We start from the raw sequence: 19,352 nt of genomic DNA on the forward strand, positions 1-19,352 counted from the left end.
GTTTGTTGTTGTTTTTATTGACCTGACGTATCAGCTGACTGCGCTGGAGCAGTGGAAAGTGCGAGTAAAGGCGGGGAGGGCGCGCTCGTTTTAAGTCCCCTGGCATCTCTTTGCCCTCACATGGTGGACGATCCTCGTGCAAACAGCTGTTCATGTCACTGAGGCGGGGTAGATCCAGTAAATCAAGCGCTCTAGTAAGCATACAATTTGGGATAAAGAGTTGAAAATATTTAATGGGGTGAATTTCTAAGTTTGGTTTGATTTCTGCATTTTAAACTCACACATAACCCCCGGAGACAATGTTCTCCGCAGCGCAGCGGGTAACAAGATGAGTTGTATCCTGTGTGTTTCCTGTGTGTATCGGTGTGTATCTGTGTGTGTCTGTGTGTGTCTGTGTTTGTGTGCGTGCGTGCGTGCGTGCGCTGAATGGAAACTTATTCTGTCTGTTTACAGCTGTGGTTTTATCCCCGCCCGCAGGGGAGGCCTGCAGACACAATCGAGTATCTCCAACCCACTGACCGGCGGGCGGCCCAGGTTTACAAAACAAGCCCCGACAGCGAGTCCCCAGCAGCCAACACTCCGAGAGCTAACCGGAGCAGCGCGAAAGCTAAGTAGCTAACTTGAAATGGCGACGGCGATATATCTGGAACATTATCTTGACAGTGAGTAACCTGTGTCACACTGTGTTTGCATCGGAGTTCTCCGCATGTTGCGTTTGTTTGAAGTTTCTTGAGTTTGACTGTATCGGAGACTTTTTCGCGGGGCGGGTCACTGACAGGTACAGGCGCACTGCGTTAGCAAGTAGCTCTTGGCTCACTGACGGTAGCTTGCTAGCTAAGTGATTAGCATCGTGGAATAAAGTTTGACAAACTCTTATGTGTGGTGATAAATTCAGTCCGGGGCTAAGGCCATCACCATCCAGACCAGTGCTACACATTTAAAGTGTGTGGTGAGCCAGTAAGCTGCTAATGTTTAGTTCATGTTCTGTCACATTGGTGTAGCTACCAGCTAGATAACAGTGCGGTATAACATGTCATATTCAACTTTTTAAAACCGTGTCCATTTTAGTCAACATGGGTGTTTTGCTTCAGGATGGTGGAGCCCCTTGTATTTGCAACCTGTTGGTTACCGCGTTTCAATTCCCCGTGTTCACGTAACCATTTACGCGCCGGGGCGGGGTGTGTGATGTGCGTCACATTGTAAAGTATACGGACTCGAACAGTGACGGAGAGGGAGAGGGGGTGATATTATTATAACTGTGTGATCACTGCCAACTCACCTACGTTTCCTTTTGAACTTAATATAGTAGTTTGAGAGCAGGAAATGCGCTTTCAACTCACAGCTAGCGTACGTTTTTAAATAGATTCATGAATACAAAGTACAATATGTTTATTTTTGTACCGCACTTTTATTTTGTAACTGAGTTGTTTCATCTATTGTTGGCAGTTAATTTTTAAATATTCTCCCTTCTAAAAACTGAAATTTACTCTATTTCGCACAAAATGTTTTTTGCGTCTGTTAATCAACAGCAAAGACTCTCATTTAATCAAAACAACTTATATTAGGATTGATTTGTTGTGGTCACCTTTGAGTTGATATTATCAAAAAAAATTGCAAGTATAACATTTAAAATCAGTTTAGGACAAGTATTAGTTGAATTGTAAATGGAAACCTTGACACCACATGAGTTTATTGGGGGAATAAAGCCCATTGTATGTCCTCATTCCCTTCATCCTATTGTCAATCTCTTCCCTAGGTATTGAAAACTTACCATGTGAGCTACAGAGAAATTTTACTTTGATGCGGGACCTGGACAATAGGACAGAAGGTGAGCATTTAGTCAAGTTATTCATTCAAATGGTTCATGGATTTTCAGCCCCTGCACAAGCATTGTCTACCTGCACCAATGTTATCAGGGTGGATGTGCACTGACTGAGCTTGATTGGCATCTTAAAGTGCACCTTCATTATTTTTAGTTTGGTGCCTTCATGGCAGATAAATAGCACAAGTGTAAGCAGTTACATAGACAGTGCTTCAGTCTCTTAACTGTCCCAATAAAAAAAGGCAAGTGAGACAAAATGTCCAGTGTCAGCACACTGGAACTGGCAAACCCAAACACCTGTATTTCCTGTGTTGACATGTGAAAAAATATAAAACTGTTAGCTGCACTAAATGAAAACATCCATCGATACTGTTTTCTCCAGCACCATAATGCTCTTGTTGTTGTGCAGAAAAGAAAGGAGAGATTGACAAACTGGCTCAAGAGTACATAGTGAATGTGAAGAACTTGGCATCAGAACAAAGAGTGGAACATCTGCAGAAGATCCAAAACGCCTACAGCAAGTGCAAAGAATTCAGCGATGACAAAGTCCAGCTCGCAATGCAGACATATGAAATGGTAAACAGACATACTGGTATTCACAAGGTTTTATTAAGTCAGTATGTTGATTATAACACACACACACACACACAATGTGTTGATTACTTTTTATAATGTATTACAATTTGCAAATGAAACTATACACACAGTAAAGCTCTTATCCACATGCAACCTTTTTTCCATAGGTGGACAAACATATCTGCAGACTGGATGCCGATCTGGCACGGTTCGAGAACGAGCTAAAGGAGAAACTGGAAGTGAGCGGCTATGAAAGTGCAGAGGGAAGAGCACTGAAAAGTTAGTGGGACAACTAAAGGCTTTTATCCTAAGACATTGCAAATCCAATGTATACACATATTAACATATAAATATTTTTCATAGAAGGTGATTCCAAGGGACTAAGAGAGAAACGTGCATCCAGGGGAAGGGGAAGGAAAACTTCTGATGAAGATTCTCCCAAGAAGAAAAAGATGAAAAACAGGTAACATGTTGCTGGAGGCTCAGTCAGGCCAGGCTGTTTACTACTTGTGAGCTTCCAGAATCTGCACTGCTCATTTTATCAGACCTGAAAAGCCTGTATCATTCACACACCCACTGTTCATTCAGCCTGCCAATGATTCGGAATTATGTGGAACTCAAATCATGCTCCATGTGTTCTGTTGGTCTTCCAGCCCAGACTTGAGCGATGCTCTCCTGCCCATGCAGCCGTCAGACGTTTTGGACATGCCAGTCGATCCCAATGAGCCGACTTACTGCCTGTGCCATCAGGTGTCGTATGGGGAGATGATTGGATGCGATAACCCAGATGTAGGTTTCCATAATTTTTCTCTTTTGCTAAAATTTAAATTAACACATTTCTGTATCATGACAGCCTGCAATCATTATTTTGCATCCTTTTTTTTTTTCAGTGTCCAATTGAGTGGTTTCACTTCGCTTGTGTTGATCTCGCCACAAAACCCAAAGGAAAATGGTAAGACCACTTTTAGGTAGTTAGAAGCAGATAAACTGAGAGATGTTCATACAAAGATATTGCATTTAATCACTTATTTTAATGTGGATAACACCTGATTGTTTTGTGTCAACACATATTTTTCCCTTCTCTCGAATCCCTCAGGTTTTGTCCAAGATGCACCCAAGACAAGAAGAAAAAATGAGATATTTTATTTTCAGAAAAACAGAAATAATGTATGTATTTTTTTGTAGATTAATAGTGTAATATATATATTTTACCTTCTATCAATCTCCATAGAAATGTCGAGTCATACATCTTGTTTTTAAAAGCCCAATCCGGATTTGGAGTATCGCTACACTTGTGGCAACATCATCCCAGCCTCTACTGGCTTTACTTTGTTTGTTCTACTGGTTTTTAAGAAGATTCTTTTTTCCATTAGCTTTCAAATAATTAATTCACCTACAGTATGTATTTTTTGTGTACTTTGGGTACATTGGTCTGGATAGTGTAGTTCAAATGCTCAAATCATTGCCAATCAAACTCATTCTCATTAAGTCATATACTATATACATATATATTGTCATTACCAACATACTCAGAAATCCTGGATTGTGGCTTTAGTATACTTGAACTGTCAATTTTATAAATAACTATTTTTAAATACATTAACAGCCTGCTGAGAATATAGTTTTAAACGCCTAAATCCACAGAAATAATGGTGGTAAAAGGAATTATGTGTCAGATTTTCTGTTACTACCTCCTTAGGGAATACGTCAGCACCGCATCAATGACTGCAATTAATACTGATGTAAGAAATTGTGTTTTTAATTAGCTTAAACCAAACAAGCAATGTAAATTAATTCTTTACTTATTTTCGAAAAAATCTGCGACATTTTTGAATGTATTGTGGTACTAATGGTCAGTCGGTCAGTGTCTTTTGTCAGCTGAATGAGGTATTTAAGCACTTTGAATGAAATTTCCCCTGAAGAGGTTTGATACTGCAGGCTTGGTTTCTCATCTAAAACTTGGCCATAGTACATCGCTTCAAACCATATATGGAAATCTATACATATACCCTAAAATATATATACATATATATATTTTGTATGATATGAAACTATTTTATGGAAGCTGTGTTTTTTCCAAAGATATATTTGTTGTATTACTTATAGGTGAACACTCAAATTTTATTTAATAGGATTTTAGCATCTTCTTTCATATTCTACTGTGAATATCCCTCATTTAGATGTAAGCCACAAATAAAAGAGCCAAAGTCTTTGTATTTTGTAAAATTCAGTATTTTATACCAAATAAATATTCACTATTATTTATGCAGCATCTCTTTCTTTGCAGTTTGAAATGGAACATGTGTGTAAATTGATCACAGGGCATTCACAAACTTGGGTGGGTTGTTTCATCTAATCTATGAATTATGTACCTTTTTATTAGTGGTACATAAGCTTGTAGATTGCAACAAAGTACAAAAACTACTATTCTATATATATACATACATACATAAAGGATTGGAACAGTTAAAATTCATCAGACTCTTCATCCCAGCTGCACTTTTCTCGGGTGGACTTGCTGAACTCCACTTCCACGTCATAGACAAAGTCAGCATCATCTTTGCGCCTTCGGTTCTTCTCAAACAGTTCGTCCATCTGGCCCTTCTTGCGAGCCAGCTCCTCGTCGTCCAGTTTGTTCAGGTCTTGGTCGGGGTCCAGCTGGAACGAGGCGAGGCTGTGCTCCAGGCTGTAGCCCTGCATGTGATCTCTCAGGATGATGTGAAGCTTCTCGAGCTGGCCCTGAGACACAGCCTCCAGGTAGTCCCTGTGCCGAAGGTTGTTCTTCAGCCTCTCAGCAGCCAGGCTGCAGTCTGGAGGTTGAGGAGAGGAGACATCAAGAGTTCAAACACTGGAGGGAACAGTTTAAAGGGTTGGATAAACTTTCTATGGGGATTACTCCCATTCCTCCCACTTTGTGAATATTTAGTATGTTTTTTTGTAGCTTGGTGCTGCAGTTTCCTATTGAAACAGGGTGCCTCAACGATGGAAGTCTTCCTGTCAGTTATTTTGTTGTAATTTGATCAGGCACCATCTTAATACTAGCTCAAATGTTTGTTTTTTTACGCAGGGCTCTGGACGGTATAAAATGCTCTGATCCTGGTCTTATTGGTCCATATTCCCACTGATCTACAGTCAATTAAATTACTACAGGGTCATTAAAAAATACTAAATCTGGAGCCTTCAGGGTCCCTAGGATTTTTGAGTCTGGTGGTAACCCCCTGTGCCTGGCTGGTAATAAAATGTAACTAGAAAATTCCTCCCTTGAAGTTTTGAATGTGTGCAGCGTGCTTCCGGCCGGTCCAGAGACTGTTTCAGTGTGTGAGAGAGAGAGAGAGACACAGACTGGCTGGTTTGAGAGGGAGAGAATGAGATACTGAGCGGGTCTACCAAAGACATCAAAGATTCCTCTGAACTATGACCACTGTCCCTCGGTCCGTTTGATGAAGGCTCCCATTGACTCCCATTAAATCCCCCCCGCTGTTTTTCGCAATTTACGAGCGAACCGTTTGGCAAAAGTCTTAGAAAAGTCACAGCACACCATTTTCGCCCGAGCCGCGTGTTCTGTGCATGTAGGACATTTATGGCAGAAGAACGAATAATAATGACGACACAATAAGAAGAATAGGGAATAATAATAGATTTGCATGCATTGCTTTACTGCACACATAATAACAATCATATATTTTGATAGATAACACTGGGATTGCTGTAGTTGTGAGGTTGTTTAAGTGTAAATTAACATCTTGTTTTACCTGAATACTGTGAGAAGTTCCGTAAAGGTATTATTCTCTTTCGTATCTTTTTGGTTTCCGTGTGTTGATAAATTAAAACTACGGAGGCAGGAGAGAACTTAACTCCACATTGCTTTGCCTCGTAAAGCATCCTCTGTGTACGTCGCCTACAAACTTGGTTTCAACTGTGTTTTAACCAAATCAATAGCGCATTTTAACCATAATAACTAATAGTTCACAACAGCATTTAACGATTGAGCCTGACTCTAACGAAATCTTGCGGATTGAGACGTAACCGTTGCCTGTTCCCATCGTTGGTCGATGTCAAATCTTTCAGTCTTCAGCGAAGCCTGTCTACATTTAGAGTAAAACAAAAATGTAAGCACAGTTTCACTCACTGTGAATATTATCATCAAACAAAAACTATCTAAACATGATATTTTTGCTTAAAATTTGCCTAAGAGCATTTCCCCCCGTGATTGTGTTAGTTATATTTTTAGTCAGGCACTAGCGCAGCTTCCCTGGAACTAGAAATGGTCCCTTCTTTATTTCTTTTCCGTAAACAGCTCTCACTTATTTCCGGGTTCGAGAATCAAACCTGCTGTAATCTATTCAGAAGCTTATGATAAATACTATAAATAGTGGGCAAATAAGTCGTTGAAATTCGCCATTAATATTTTGATGTATTTGATATTGCTCTCTGTGTTGACCTGGTTAGCGACGTGTCAATGTTCTATCGAACAGGGTAAGATATATTGTTATACTGCTTAACTGTTGCCAACACTTTGAACTCAGTTTTGGTAAAGTTTCTGGTAAATTAGGACAAACGTGATGTTGACAGGAAGTCCCACTGTGTATCAAGAATGAAGCACATAGTGTAAATAAGGAGTTTAATGTTGATTATAAAATGGCTTTGTTGTTTCTTTGGTCTTCCAGTATTGACTGTACAGTTGGATATTTAACATTTATTCCCAAGTCCAAAAACCTATCATCTTTATATTATGGTTTTAGCTTTTTTAGCTCCTGCAGCGTCTTCTTAATCAATGCCATGTAAAGTAAACAAAAAAGTAAAACTGACTATTTCAGTCATGATTGTTTATAGGATAAATAAAAAGTGCTCTCTCTCATATTGTGATCTTCATCAATGTAACCTGCACATTTTTTACAGACACAAAGGATTGTGATCTTCTGAAGCTGTGGCTTGAATCCACATCAGTGTCAGTGGAGCTTAGTAAACGGGGTTTCCACAGGTAAATGCTGGGCGGTTTTATTACTGGTAGAACTATGTTCAAGGCTTATTGTGAGTGTAATGATTAAATGATTTTTGTCATGTTTAGGGAGGTAATAACCACTGTTGAGCTCAGCCCTGCTCTGCTCAGTAGTGTCAGAGTTTTGCTGGTTTATCGATGGCCTCAAGGTGTCTTCATCGATCCGTACCAGCTTGCATCCCTGAGAGATCAAAGGGATTGGCAGGTGAAACTCATACATACAAAATCTTGTTACCTTTGATTAATACCACACAACTTAACAGAAACAAGCAAATTGTTGAAATAAATATGTCTAACCACATTCACTGTATGTTTGTTGCTTTTTGTAAGATATTGCTCGATTCAGCCATTGACCTTGAGGTGCCTGCTCAAAAGACTTCAGGATTTGTCAGCTATGTGTTTCCCACCCCTGATGATCCAACTCCCAGGCTGCTAAAATTAACAATTCCAATACATGGCCGCTACCACGAGGCCTCTTCTGTTGGGAAAACATTTACATCTGTCGACATCCAACCTCCTGAGCTGCTGCTACGGGATGACAAATGTAAGTGGGTCATTTTTATACTGTGGCCCCATATGCTTTCGTTCTCAGAAACAAGTAATTAAAATGTTTTAACACATAGCTCCCAAGTGTCCAGCTTGGAAATCAATATTTCAGCTCCTTCAGCAGTAAAAAATGCAAAACTATGGGGTCCAATTTTGCTAACTAGACAGTGAAGTTATTAGTTAAGTTTGACTATATGTCTATAACTTCATTATAAAGGCCCTACACATTTGTTGTTATTGACGGAGACCGAAATTGATTAATGGTATAGTGTTAATCTAAAAGTCTTTCTTCCTTCTAGGTTTGCAGCTCAACAACTTGGAGCCTTGCACTGTTGTGGAGGCCCCCTGCACTGTAGACAACTCAAGCACTTGTTCATGGGTTAAAATCCAGCAGCATCAGGTGCTTCACTGAAATTCTTCTCAAAATGTTGTTTGTAAAAAAAGTTCAACCTTTTTTTCATTAGACTAATTATCTGTTGTTTCTTTTTTTCCCCATTCAAAAATATCTTGTATCCTGTCAAAGCATGGCCCCGTGAGTTTACAGATCCCAGTCGGTGACGGGTCTCTGGTGATGCCTGTGTGCGGTGGAACTCTTCTGGTCACAATGATCTGCTGTGTGGTTCTGTCCAGATACATGTGGAATAATCAAATTATTCAGTAATGGTCAGCATACCTCAATTGTATACTGGGATCATTATGATATTATTAGGATCATCAACATCAAATAGGCATTAAAAGATAACACTACACAGACATAAATAAATAGACACAGATAGAATATATCAGATGTATATGAATAGTTTAAAATGAGAAGTGAGCGTCCCTTTGAGATGACACTAACTAGATCAGGTTTTATAATTTTTCAGGTTTTTGTCTGCAAAATAATCTAGATAACCCACTTTTTGAAACAGGCCTAAGTTACTGTAAGTAAACATGTTTTTTGTGGTAAGTCTACTTTTTCCTTATAAACTTGGCTCAGAGAAAGTAGCATAGCCCAGGGCATAGCGGAAGATGGCATTTGTTTATTTACTCAGTTCGAAACAATTAACTCAGGAATGAGGTGTGGCCACCTATCATGTTTATAGGAAGCTCTTAATCCAATTTGCAAACAATATTTAAGATCCAAGTAACCAAAAGTAAAATCTACTCTCTTAACTTCCACTGCTTCCTGTGCTCTGTGGTGACTTTTGTCTTGTTTAACTTAGGACAAATTCCCATCTTAATATATGTTGACAGTGAAGTTTCTTTTTATTCTGTTGAACCTTGGGCTGGGCAATAAAACAATATCAGTGATTATTGCAATACAATTTGTATAGATAGCAATATAATAAAGGTTCAATGTATATTTAAATATTTATTATGCATTGTGCACAGTGAGGAGGCATAACACTTCATTGGTCTACCTCAGATTTTATCAAGTGTTTGTCTCTGCTCATAAAGTAGAGTTTAAAACCACATCCTTTGCCCAGGAGCGAAAAACTGTCTTTAAACTTAACAGAAATAATATGACATTTATCATGATAATTGTCGATATTGATTGACATTTTTTATTTGGATATCATTTTCAGCCACATCATCCAGCCCTAGTTCTACTTATGTTGTCATGAAATATCAGATTATAATTTATAATGTCTGTGTCATAAAACTATAGTGCATATTGGGGCCAGGTATAAAATAATTTATGTTTGACTTACAGTATTATAACTACAACCTTTGTGCTTTTGTAAAGTGTTTTTTATAAAGTATTTTGAGATTCTGTGTTTAAACAGAGGAACATTAAAGATGTACACAAGGCTGCTGTAAATAAAACAAATACATGAATGTGTTTTCAAGTTTGCTCAAACAGGTCAAATGTCACAATCACCTACAGGACAACAAAGGGATGATATGGGAAATATATATATTTTTTAGATCTACAGAATTAAATTTGACCCATTCAAACATGCACACCATATATGGACATATTACATTGATATAACATTGACCTGGACGAGTGATCACACTCATTTTATGCAATAAAAGTGTGTATCATGATTCAAACTTTATAATTTCACACCACCAACACGTCTCAGTCCAGTTTGCACAAATTGCTAAGCAGGACCTGGCGTTTTATACTTTTATACTCCAGATAAAGTTGTATATTAACCAGCCTCTCCTTCACACTGTAAATGAACTGGATGACCTAAAATGCTTTGGAGCTAAATTCCCCTTCTCGCAGTCAGTTTCCTGAGTGTGATGGTGTGTAGTAGTGTTGTTAGTGTTATCAGAGCAGACAGGCTGTGATGTCTGCACTCAGATAGACACCAATCATCTGAAGCCCTCAGTACAGACGGAATAGGCTGTGGCAGGGCTGGGTCTGTAGTTCCGCTTCCCCGTCGCCATAGCGGAATTATCCAAGGGCCATAAAGATAGAAGACAAGTTGAATTGTAAATAGTTGCAGTGGCGCTTCCTCTAAGTTATCTGTGCGCGCTGTGAGCACGGCGGAGCCCACATGTTCCACAGGAGGGGCTTTTGACGGATTACCGGAGGTTCAACGGAGCGTCGAGGAGCGTCCAGGAGTCAAGTTCTGCTCAAGTTTAGCTGGTGAGGAATCTCCGGTGAGTTCCGCTGCTCCTGCTCCGTTAGCCTGGCAATAAAGCTCATCGGCGCTAGTTAGCTCGTTAGCTACTTTACACTTGTGTTTTCTCAGCCACATCTTCACAATGGTAACTTCTTCAGGGGGGAAACTTCACTTTTAGCTGCAACACCAGTTTGGTGTTAGCCGATCACTTAACGCTCCTCCATAAAGATTGCAGACGCTAATGTAGCTTATCGTGCTAACGCTAGCGTAATGCTAGCACACTTGTTGGCCAAGTACTTCATGCTAGCGTTAGCCTGCTAGCCGCCCCTAATGTTACATATTTGAAGGGCACTTTTCAAGCTACAGGCGCCGATATACTGTGAAACAATGGACTAAAAGCCAACGTGTGGCCTCGGTTCATTTTAGCAAGATGCAACAAAGTGTTAGCTTTTCATTTCTGCATCAAATACACAGTGAGCAGAGTAACTTCAATTATTCTCCTAGTTCACCTGGGCTCATCTTTGAGGGAGACTTAGCTAAATAGAAAGTAGTTAGCTACAAAATAATTGTCAACATTTCTCAGACCAACACTGGACTCGGAAGAGTCAAAGATGTTTCATGATGAGCTGTGTTTACTGTCGCTGTTGCTCCAACAACAACAGTCTCTCCTTTAACCTTAACCTTGTTGTCTCTTCTCTCACCCTTAATATTTATAAATCAACCAATCAATCGGTCTTTTACAGTGTATTCACAGACTCAACACGAAACTTGCTTTACAAAAAATACGAGTCATTAGTAAAGATGTTTATGGACAATGTGCACAAATAGACCCAGTAGACAAGACAGTGGCTGATTTAAAGCAGAGAAGTTGCACTTTGTGTCTGTGAAAGATAGAAACATGTTGTGTTGAGTGTAGCTCTTCATTATATTGTTATACAGTAGGAAGTAGTTCCTTAGTATTTCTCAGCCTGCTGTATTTGTTATCTTCTTACAATGTGTGTTGCCTTTGTCACATATTCTCCCAGGTGCGACCTGGTGCTTCCTGTCCCTTCTGCACCTCCTCTCATTGTGCATGAGCACAGCTGAGCCTCATGCTGATGTGAGCGCCACCTCGCTCCCTCTCTGTTTGCCGCCCTCTCCATCCCTGTTGTGTTCCCCGGCCTCGATAGCCCTGTGAGGCTCTCGAAAAACTCAAAGCAATAATGTGTGATAACGGAGACCCCGAGGATAAACCCCCAGCCCCTCCAGTCAGAATGAGCAGCACCATCTTCAGCACCAGCTCTGGCAAAGACTCACTTTCAGCCAACCACAGTTCTAAACCGCTGCCTTCTGTGCCTGAAGAAAGGAAGCCTCGCAACAAGATCATCTCAATCTTCTCTGGGGCTGAAAAAGGTGAGACCACGGATTTGGCACCACCGAAAGAAAAACATCTAACATGACGTTACTCCAGTGTTTGTTTTCAGTCTAAGGGTTGTCATGCCACTTTCAGGTGCCCGAAAGAAAGACAAAGATAAAGAGCGACCAGAGATCTCACCACCTTCAGATTTTGAACACACCATACACGTTGGGTTTGATGCTGTCACAGGGGAGTTCACTGTGAGTTTTCACTGCTGGGACATTTTTTTCCTTCCACTAACTCCTACTTTATGGCACACAACATTTGACCATTTTGACCCTCTTCTCATATATTTTTCCTACACAGGGTATGCCAGAGCAATGGGCTCGATTACTCCAGACCTCAAACATCACCAAGTCAGAGCAGAAGAAAAACCCTCAGGCTGTGCTTGACGTTCTTAAGTTCTATGACTCAACGGGCAACGGTCGCCAGAAGTACCTCAGCTTCTCATCCTCTGGTGAGTTAGATGGTAGATTTAAGTTCTGTTTGGTCACTTACATCGTCACATGGAATAATGTAATGCATTTTTGCTTCAGTAGAGGATATTGATTGTGAGGTTGTTCTACTAAAAACAATAATTAAAATACTTATTTTTGTAGTTACATGTTAAATATTGCTTTAAATGTAATCTTCACCTTGTCAACAGGAGTTTCATCGATCTTACCTTATGTAATACAGTGATTAAACTGGCAGTACAATGTGTTACACTGGAAATTAAATGCTAGTTTGATCTGTGACCACATATAGCTTCTTTTTTTTTTAAAGCTTCTCTTTTTTTCATTCACAGAAAAAGACACATTCACCACAGGGCCTCCGTCTGTAAGTATCGCAGGACTTTTGAAAGGCACATGCTTTCTATTGTTTGTTTTGTATTCTGTTCTACTTTACAGAAATTACAAACTTTCTTTTCCCGTTCTGAATTAGCCTGTGAAAAAAGGCAGTGAACCTTCATCTCCAAATATCAAAGACATTGATGATGATGACGATGATGAAACTCCTCCTCCTGTTGTGGCACCACGACCAGAATACACCAAGAGTGTAAGTGACCTGCCATAAGTTTACATCGAAATAATTATGTTTGGGAATCAATGTAAAATGTTGGAATTGCATTTTCTTATGAGTTCTTTGTGTACTTCATATTTATATATCAGTTGTTGTTTGGTTATTTTTGGGATCTGTTGCATAGGTGTATACTCGCTCTGTCATTGACCCCATCCCTGCACCAAGCACGTGTCCGGATGGAGATTCTGCCTCCAAGGCTGCAGACAGACAGAAGAAGAAGAGCAAGATGTCTGATGAGGAGATAATGGACAAACTGAGTAAACCTCATTCATCATATAAATATATTATAACAATACAGCAGTTTAAATGTCCCCTGTCACATTGTTTGTCGTTTCCTTATATTCTTCATGTGATTTGTCTGTGGCTCATAGGAACCATCGTCAGCATTGGAGATCCCAAGAAGAAGTACACCAGATATGAAAAAATTGGGCAGGGGTGAGTGCATATTCAGCTGTTTTCAATATAGCATGTGATAGGATGTATGTTTTAGTAATGCCTTCATAATGATGTAAAATCCTTTTATTGTCTCAACAATAACTATTTGGTCCCCAAGCCCAGGTTCTCTAATTTGCATGGCTTTGACTTTATTGAGTGTTAGGCTCCACTAAGGTATAACTTAAACTTCTTGATGCTACAAAGCTTTTTTAAATTAAGTGTATATTTGATTTAGCGTGAAGGCAAGTCACTGTTGAATTGTAACTGTTTTCTTGTTGATGATCACATCTGAATAATCCGGTTGTGTGAAGCAGAATGTGCAATTTAAAGTGCCAAGAAAATATACGTGAACCATTTGTAATTATCATCTGGTTTTCTGTATCACTTGATCGTAAAAATGTGATTTGAACTTTTGGAAAAAGCTGAGCATTTGGATTTACAGATGAAAACCAGCTTTGAGTGAAAGATTTTCCAGCATCATCAGTTTAAAGACACTGACTATGATAGGCTTGTTTAATGTGCAATATCATTGAATGGTTAAATGTTTCATAACTAGGCTCTCTCTCTCTATTTATATATAAATATATATATGTATAGAAAAGGAAATGGAAAAGATGAGCCTCAAAATCAATGCAACAAAAGTAATTTTTCCACCTATGATTTGAAGTCAAAATGTAAGAACACTTGTTCTTACAGTTTGTTGTATAACAGCTTCCTCACTTTTGGCCCAAGGTGTGCTCTAAAGCAACATGAATCCACATGTAAAGGTACTTTGTGAATAAGTAATTAACCAGATTGTGAAACTTCTCATAACCATGGGAAGGAGGTGAAAGAGCATCAATAGATTACTGCCATACTACAAACAGTAAGCACAGCTATCCTTGAAAAATGATAGCGCACAGAAATTTACCATTTACTTAGCATTGTTAGCATTGAAACACAGATTCTGACTTGGCACACGTGTTATCTGAGGAAACTGGTGTTTCAGTGACTTATCAGAAAGTGCAGAGGACAAGTAAATCTGTAGCTCTACGGACGATATAAGAAGAAAACAATTAGTCGTGAACCGAACGAAAAAACGTTGCCAAAGAGTGAAAAGAAGCCTCATGAATATAAGCATCATCACATACATTAGTCAGATGGTTACGGCACAGTGCTGACTATGAAACATGGAGGTGTGCTGATATGGGGCTGCATGAGTACAAAAGGTAACAGGCAGATTTCATGTGTAGGCAGCACAGTGAAAGCAAGTTTGTGTAACAAAATACTGAATGAAAAAGACTCCTTGTTTTAAGAGTTAGAACTATGATACGAGCACAGGAGTAGCGCTGAGTACTGACTTGTATTGGCTTCAGTCTTCTTTAAACAGATTAAATTGGTAGGATCTGAAATGATTAGTGGTATACTCAGTTTAAGTGAATACTAACTACAAACAGAGGGTCATCTGTTTTGCTGCAAACCTGGAACCTTTCTGTCTAGTAGATCTGTAGACATGCTTGAGTGGAGTGTTTGTTGAAATGTGCATTGAAGTAAACTGGTCTTGTCTTTCTTCTGACAGGGCGTCAGGAACAGTATTCACAGCAATTGATGTTGCCACAGGACAGGAGGTGAGAAGTGATGGACACTGTGACTTTAACATGCGACACAGTGAAGTAATGTAGTGGACCTGCTTGTGATACTTGAGTTACAGAGAGAATACGAACATACAGAAATTATTTTAGTGACACAGCCACTAGTGAGGACAAATAACATTATGCAAGCTACATAAGAAACTCATTAACAATCTACACAATAGTTATTACTATACCAACTATTATGCAAGACCTACATACGAAGTGCTTAAATATACAGTCACAGAATCAGACAAAGGTGACAGATTTAGAAAATGTGCACACAAAGGAGCAGGAGATCATGTCATATTTAATAATTTGGTTCATTCAAACCATGTGGTCTTACCCTGCCTTTCAACAGGTCGCCATTAAACAGATTAACTTACAAAAGCAGCCGAAGAAGGAGCTGATCATCAATGAGATTCTAGTGATGAAGGAGCTGAAGAACCCCAACATCGTCAACTTTGTAGACAGGTAAGAGTCAGTGTGAACCCACAGCCTGACATCTAATGATGATATCATTTAAAGAAGTAATCACTTAAACATGGTTGGATTTGATTTGGTCTGGATTGTAATGTTCTGTTACCTTCTTGAATGTTTGATGTTGTGCTTGTCAGTTTCCTGTTGGGGGAGGAGCTGTTTGTGGTGATGGAGTACCTGGCTGGTGGTTCGCTGACAGATGTGGTTACAGAGACCTGTATGGACGAGGCCCAGATAGCAGCTGTCTGTCGAGAGGTAAACTTCTCTTAAAAGCAAGGTTCATATAAAAAACTATAACCTAACTCCCACAAAAGCTTTATGTTCAATATACTGTATTTGCTCTTGTCATCTCCATACCTGCAGTGTTTACAAGCATTGGAATTCCTACATGCGAACCAAGTCATCCACAGAGACATCAAAAGTGACAACGTGTTACTTGGCATGGACGGCTCCGTCAAATTAAGTAAGTGCTGCACAGCTCTCATCATAAAGCCTCATAAACTTACAACACCATGTCCTTTCACTGTGACTATGTATTTACTCTTCTGTACGACAGCCGATTTCGGCTTCTGTGCCCAGATCACTCCCGAGCAGAGCAAACGCAGCACCATGGTTGGGACGCCTTACTGGATGGCTCCTGAGGTGGTGACCCGGAAGGCGTATGGGCCTAAAGTAGACATTTGGTCGCTGGGTATTATGGCCATTGAGATGGTCGAAGGAGAGCCTCCCTACCTGAATGAGAACCCACTACGAGTGAGTAGAGGGCGTTTTCCATCCTCTTAGTGTTAAGAATAGGCAGCCAGAATGTGTTACTTACTTTAATCTTGGTTATATGACGTGCTCATTACTGGAACATCTCTCATTTAAAACGCTTGCACAATGAGATTACTCGGTTTAGAAGCACAGTGTAATGTTTACAATCACTACAGATATGTAAGTGTTTTTATTTTGGTATCAAGATGGTGAGTGACTAATAGAGCAGTCAATCTTCCTCTTTCATCCCATTAGAATTTAATTTCTAATTATTTTTAATATTCTAATTTATTTGAATTATATTCAAAATGTTAATGTCATTTTTCATAACATTTTGCCTATTAGACGGGCCTCAAACGTGCTGCTCCTCTAGAGATTCGGGGTCTCTGTGTTTGTTCAGTGTCGCACGCTCTCGCTCTCCCTCTTTCTTGGAATGAGCGTAAACAAAACCATATTGCACACAGCAGGCACATTCCCAGGTTGACAACACACACCCATGTGTAAGCAGCAGCAGATCAGCAAGGCTGCGTTAGAGCAAACACACATTTCAATAGTAGTTACAGTATACAAATAGTATTGATTTTTATTTTATTTTTATTTTGGATGGGTATGTTGAACTCTGGAAATCCGTTACAACAGCCCTAGTGACCAATGGGATCAATGATTTGTTTGTGTCAGTCCTTACTTGATGAACAACCATGAGTTTGTCCTCCCTGCCTCTCCCTGTGCAGTAACACGATTTAAGGAATGAACCAAACACTGAAGAGTTGACTGATTGTTGTTATCGGAAGTTTCCTAGACTTTTGTCTAGTTTATTTTTTATATTACTTTTCTGTTTTAATATTCCAGTTGTGTAGAAACACTGTTGTGCTCTTTCGATAAGTCCATTGAATCAGGCAACTTTTTTACTGCTGTAATGGAATGTACACGTCCTCAGGTAAATAAAATATAGTCTTAAAAGTGGCCTTATAAGATATTATAATGGGTAAAACTTCATTTACAGAAGTTTTACATTTTTATTTTGTCTGCTTTATGCAATCATGTATGATTGTGGGACATTACACACCTGTAAACTAAAAGAAAGACAGTGGTGCGTGGCCAGGTTTTAGTCTGGACGGACAGAAACGGAGATGTTTGGGAACGACGATGTACACACTCACAACCGCTTGCTAATCGGGTATTTTTGGTCACAACGTAGCATTCGCTGATTTGTCAGGCTCCTATCACAGTATTGAACAACCTGATCTATTATTTGCCTGTTACAAGTCTCTTCAATGTAAACACACTTAAAATCTGTCAGTACTTGATTGCCAACTTTTTGCAGCCCATTATCTTATCACATGCTTTATGTTGTTGGCTTTTGTAAAGTCAGAAGGCTCGGCTGTTATTGAGCTCATTATTAAAAGATGGCCAATTTTAAGTGAATTGTTTCCTTTTACTAGATTTCACAGTTCTTTGTGTTTTCTCTCATCTCGTTCCCTTTGCCAGGCGTTATACCTGATCGCCACGAACGGCACACCCGAGCTTCAGAATCCCGAGAAGCTGTCACCAGTTTTCAGAGATTTCCTCAACCGTTGCCTGGAAATGGATGTAGAGAAAAGAGGTGGAGGCAAAGAGCTGCTGCAGGTTATTTACCTTTCCTGTTACTGGATCTCTCTTTCATTTAAATCTACAATGGATTAATTAAGATAACACTTGAATTTACTCTATCTTCTCCCTCTCCTCCTCTCCTCCTTGTTGATTTTATTCCTGTTGTGCAGCATCCGTTCCTGAAGCTGGCGAAGCCTCTGTCCAGCCTCACGCCTCTCATCCTGGCAGCCAAGGAGGCCATGAAGGGCAATCATTAGCTGATGAAACTAGCTCCCATGCCTTCCCATGCTGTGCACAGATATGTGCCAACCATTTAGAATTTGTGCCAGACAATAGGCTGAGATTGACTTGCCGCTCTTGATGCACCAGCCTTACAAGCCCTGACAAACCTCACTGTGAAGAAGACCAAAAATATAGAGCACAACCCCACCGCTGTCCATATGAACTCTACTCTCACTCAGACGTCAGAATACAAGTCAAACTCAAGTGCTTAGTTTCAGAGTCAGTAGTAGTTGTTTTTGTACAACAGATCACCTGGTGACATGTTAGGGCTAGGCTTGTATTTAACTTGGAATGAAGAAGACGCCTAGTTCTGTTTAGTTTTTTAATCAACTGCCTTAAACAAATGCAAAATGTTGCCTAATGTATTGTTGATTGTGTCAGTGTCTCTTTTCCCATGATTTTTACTACCTTTGTAATTTACCTTTTCAGCTTGTCAGTGTCTTAGTTTTTTTGATACTTGAATTTCATATGTGTCCCTTTCTTCCGTACTGGGTCTCATTCAAAGAACACTCTTGCTATTTCCACATCGACCCGTGTTTTATGGACATTTTCCCTCATCAATTTTATAGGAAACATTTCAGTGCATTCGTCATCATGAACATTTGTCGTGTTTGTGTCGATCTCTGCCATCAGCTGATAGACCTTCTGTACCAGTTCTTCCCCTGTAGCATTAGACCCCTTTTATCAGAGGTGCACCTTACAGGCAAATAAAATTGTTAGATTGACAGGGTTTATACTTTCTTCTCTATTGTTATTAAAAATGAGTATTGTATGTTGAAATCTGTCCTTTGTGTTCTTCTGGACTAAACAAATGTGCTTTCTCCATGTGTATATTGTGTACTTAATAATTACTTTGACAAAAAAACAAAAACTATTGGCCTTATTCTGATTAGCTGTCGAAGGCTGGTAAAGACCATTTGTTGACATCTGAATGACTAACATCTTTGTCTGTGCACTCAAAATAAATGCGTCTGTTCTTGCTTTTGTGTTCTGGGTGTGAATGTGAATGGTGTGCAGTCATTTCACCTTTTTTTTTTTTTTTTAAATCACTCGCAGTAATATAAATATAGACGAGTATAAGCAGTGCTGTAGATCATTAACAGTCTGCTCTATCTGTACTCATGCCATACCATTTTAAAATGGAATTATGAGGTGGTTTGATGAAAATTTGCTATTTTTGATTGGAATAAAACTATAACTTTATGGTTTTTAGTCATTTGGAATTGCTGAAATTGTGTGC

General features: G+C 39.5%; 4 protein-coding genes across 6 annotated transcripts; 3 read left to right on the forward strand and 1 right to left on the reverse strand.

The window, feature by feature from the left end:
* The first annotated feature begins 58 nt into the window (after window positions 1-58).
* On the forward strand, window positions 59-4,611 carry ing5a (inhibitor of growth family, member 5a). 2 transcript variants are annotated; one of them, XM_034581974.1, is made up of 9 exons: window positions 59-194; window positions 478-662; window positions 1,757-1,828; window positions 2,232-2,398; window positions 2,566-2,677; window positions 2,762-2,861; window positions 3,052-3,187; window positions 3,289-3,350; window positions 3,495-4,611. In XM_034581974.1, exons 2-9 carry the CDS (start codon window positions 626-628, stop codon window positions 3,532-3,534), a joined length of 726 nt encoding a protein of 241 aa, XP_034437865.1. In that variant the 5' UTR covers window positions 59-194; window positions 478-625; the 3' UTR covers window positions 3,535-4,611. The 2 variants fall into 2 exon arrangements, with proteins under 2 accessions (XP_034437865.1, XP_034437864.1); XM_034581973.1 differs by having other exon boundaries at window positions 76-194; window positions 454-662.
* On the reverse strand, window positions 3,556-6,471 carry cep19 (centrosomal protein 19). The gene is made up of 2 exons (XM_034581977.1): window positions 6,151-6,471; window positions 3,556-5,208 (listed from the first exon to the last, which is right to left on the reverse strand). Exons 1-2 carry the CDS (start codon window positions 6,278-6,280, stop codon window positions 4,865-4,867), a joined length of 474 nt encoding a protein of 157 aa, XP_034437868.1. The 5' UTR covers window positions 6,281-6,471; the 3' UTR covers window positions 3,556-4,864.
* Window positions 6,472-6,633: 162 nt separating this feature from the next.
* pigx (phosphatidylinositol glycan anchor biosynthesis, class X) lies at window positions 6,634-9,554 on the forward strand. Its single transcript, XM_034581971.1, has 6 exons — window positions 6,634-6,874; window positions 7,298-7,379; window positions 7,467-7,602; window positions 7,728-7,941; window positions 8,243-8,343; window positions 8,467-9,554. The coding sequence occupies exons 1-6, from the start codon at window positions 6,811-6,813 to the stop codon at window positions 8,602-8,604; spliced, it is 735 nt and encodes a 244-aa protein (XP_034437862.1). The 5' UTR covers window positions 6,634-6,810; the 3' UTR covers window positions 8,605-9,554.
* A 376-nt stretch (window positions 9,555-9,930) lies between these two features.
* Window positions 9,931-19,092, forward strand: pak2b (p21 protein (Cdc42/Rac)-activated kinase 2b). Of its 2 annotated transcripts, none has more exons than XM_034581969.1 (15): window positions 9,931-10,541; window positions 11,530-11,896; window positions 11,994-12,100; window positions 12,207-12,357; window positions 12,688-12,719; window positions 12,825-12,938; window positions 13,087-13,219; window positions 13,334-13,397; window positions 14,956-15,004; window positions 15,369-15,481; window positions 15,625-15,742; window positions 15,851-15,950; window positions 16,044-16,240; window positions 17,729-17,866; window positions 18,001-19,092. In XM_034581969.1, the coding sequence occupies exons 2-15, from the start codon at window positions 11,707-11,709 to the stop codon at window positions 18,085-18,087; spliced, it is 1,593 nt and encodes a 530-aa protein (XP_034437860.1). In that variant the 5' UTR covers window positions 9,931-10,541; window positions 11,530-11,706; the 3' UTR covers window positions 18,088-19,092. The 2 variants fall into 2 exon arrangements, with proteins under 2 accessions (XP_034437860.1, XP_034437859.1); XM_034581968.1 differs by having other exon boundaries at window positions 9,931-10,527.
* The last annotated feature ends 260 nt before the right edge of the window (window positions 19,093-19,352 follow it).

The sequence above is a fragment of the Hippoglossus hippoglossus genome, chromosome 4 (genome assembly GCF_009819705.1).
Source record: "Hippoglossus hippoglossus isolate fHipHip1 chromosome 4, fHipHip1.pri, whole genome shotgun sequence".
NCBI classification, from domain to species: Eukaryota; Metazoa; Chordata; class Actinopteri; order Pleuronectiformes; family Pleuronectidae; genus Hippoglossus; species Hippoglossus hippoglossus.

Bases quoted from the DNA above. Each gene is read 5' to 3' on its own strand.
- ing5a (XM_034581974.1), top strand. From the start codon at position 626: ATGGCGACGGCGATATATCTGGAACATTATCTTGACA. The intron at 2,399-2,565 runs GTAAACAGACAT...TTTTTTCCATAG, and splicing joins CAATGCAGACATATGAAATG to GTGGACAAACATATCTGCAG. The intron at 2,678-2,761 runs GTTAGTGGGACA...TATTTTTCATAG, and splicing joins AGAGGGAAGAGCACTGAAAA to AAGGTGATTCCAAGGGACTA.
- pigx (XM_034581971.1), top strand. From the start codon at position 6,811: ATGTATTTGATATTGCTCTCTGTGTTGACCTGGTTAGCGACGTGTCAA. The intron at 6,875-7,297 runs GTAAGATATATT...CATTTTTTACAG, and splicing joins TCAATGTTCTATCGAACAGG to ACACAAAGGATTGTGATCTT. The intron at 7,380-7,466 runs GTAAATGCTGGG...TGTCATGTTTAG, and splicing joins AGTAAACGGGGTTTCCACAG to GGAGGTAATAACCACTGTTG.
- cep19 (XM_034581977.1), bottom strand. From the start codon at position 6,280: ATGCTTTACGAGGCAAAGCAATGTGGAGTTAAGTTCTCTCCTGCCTCC. The intron at 5,209-6,150 runs GTAAAACAAGAT...CTCAACCTCCAG, and splicing joins GAACTTCTCACAGTATTCAG to ACTGCAGCCTGGCTGCTGAG.
- pak2b (XM_034581969.1), top strand. From the start codon at position 11,707: ATGTGTGATAACGGAGACCCCGAGGATAAACCCCCAGCCCCTCCAGTC. The intron at 12,358-12,687 runs GTGAGTTAGATG...TTTCATTCACAG, and splicing joins CCTCAGCTTCTCATCCTCTG to AAAAAGACACATTCACCACA. The intron at 13,398-14,955 runs GTGAGTGCATAT...TTCTTCTGACAG, and splicing joins TATGAAAAAATTGGGCAGGG to GGCGTCAGGAACAGTATTCA.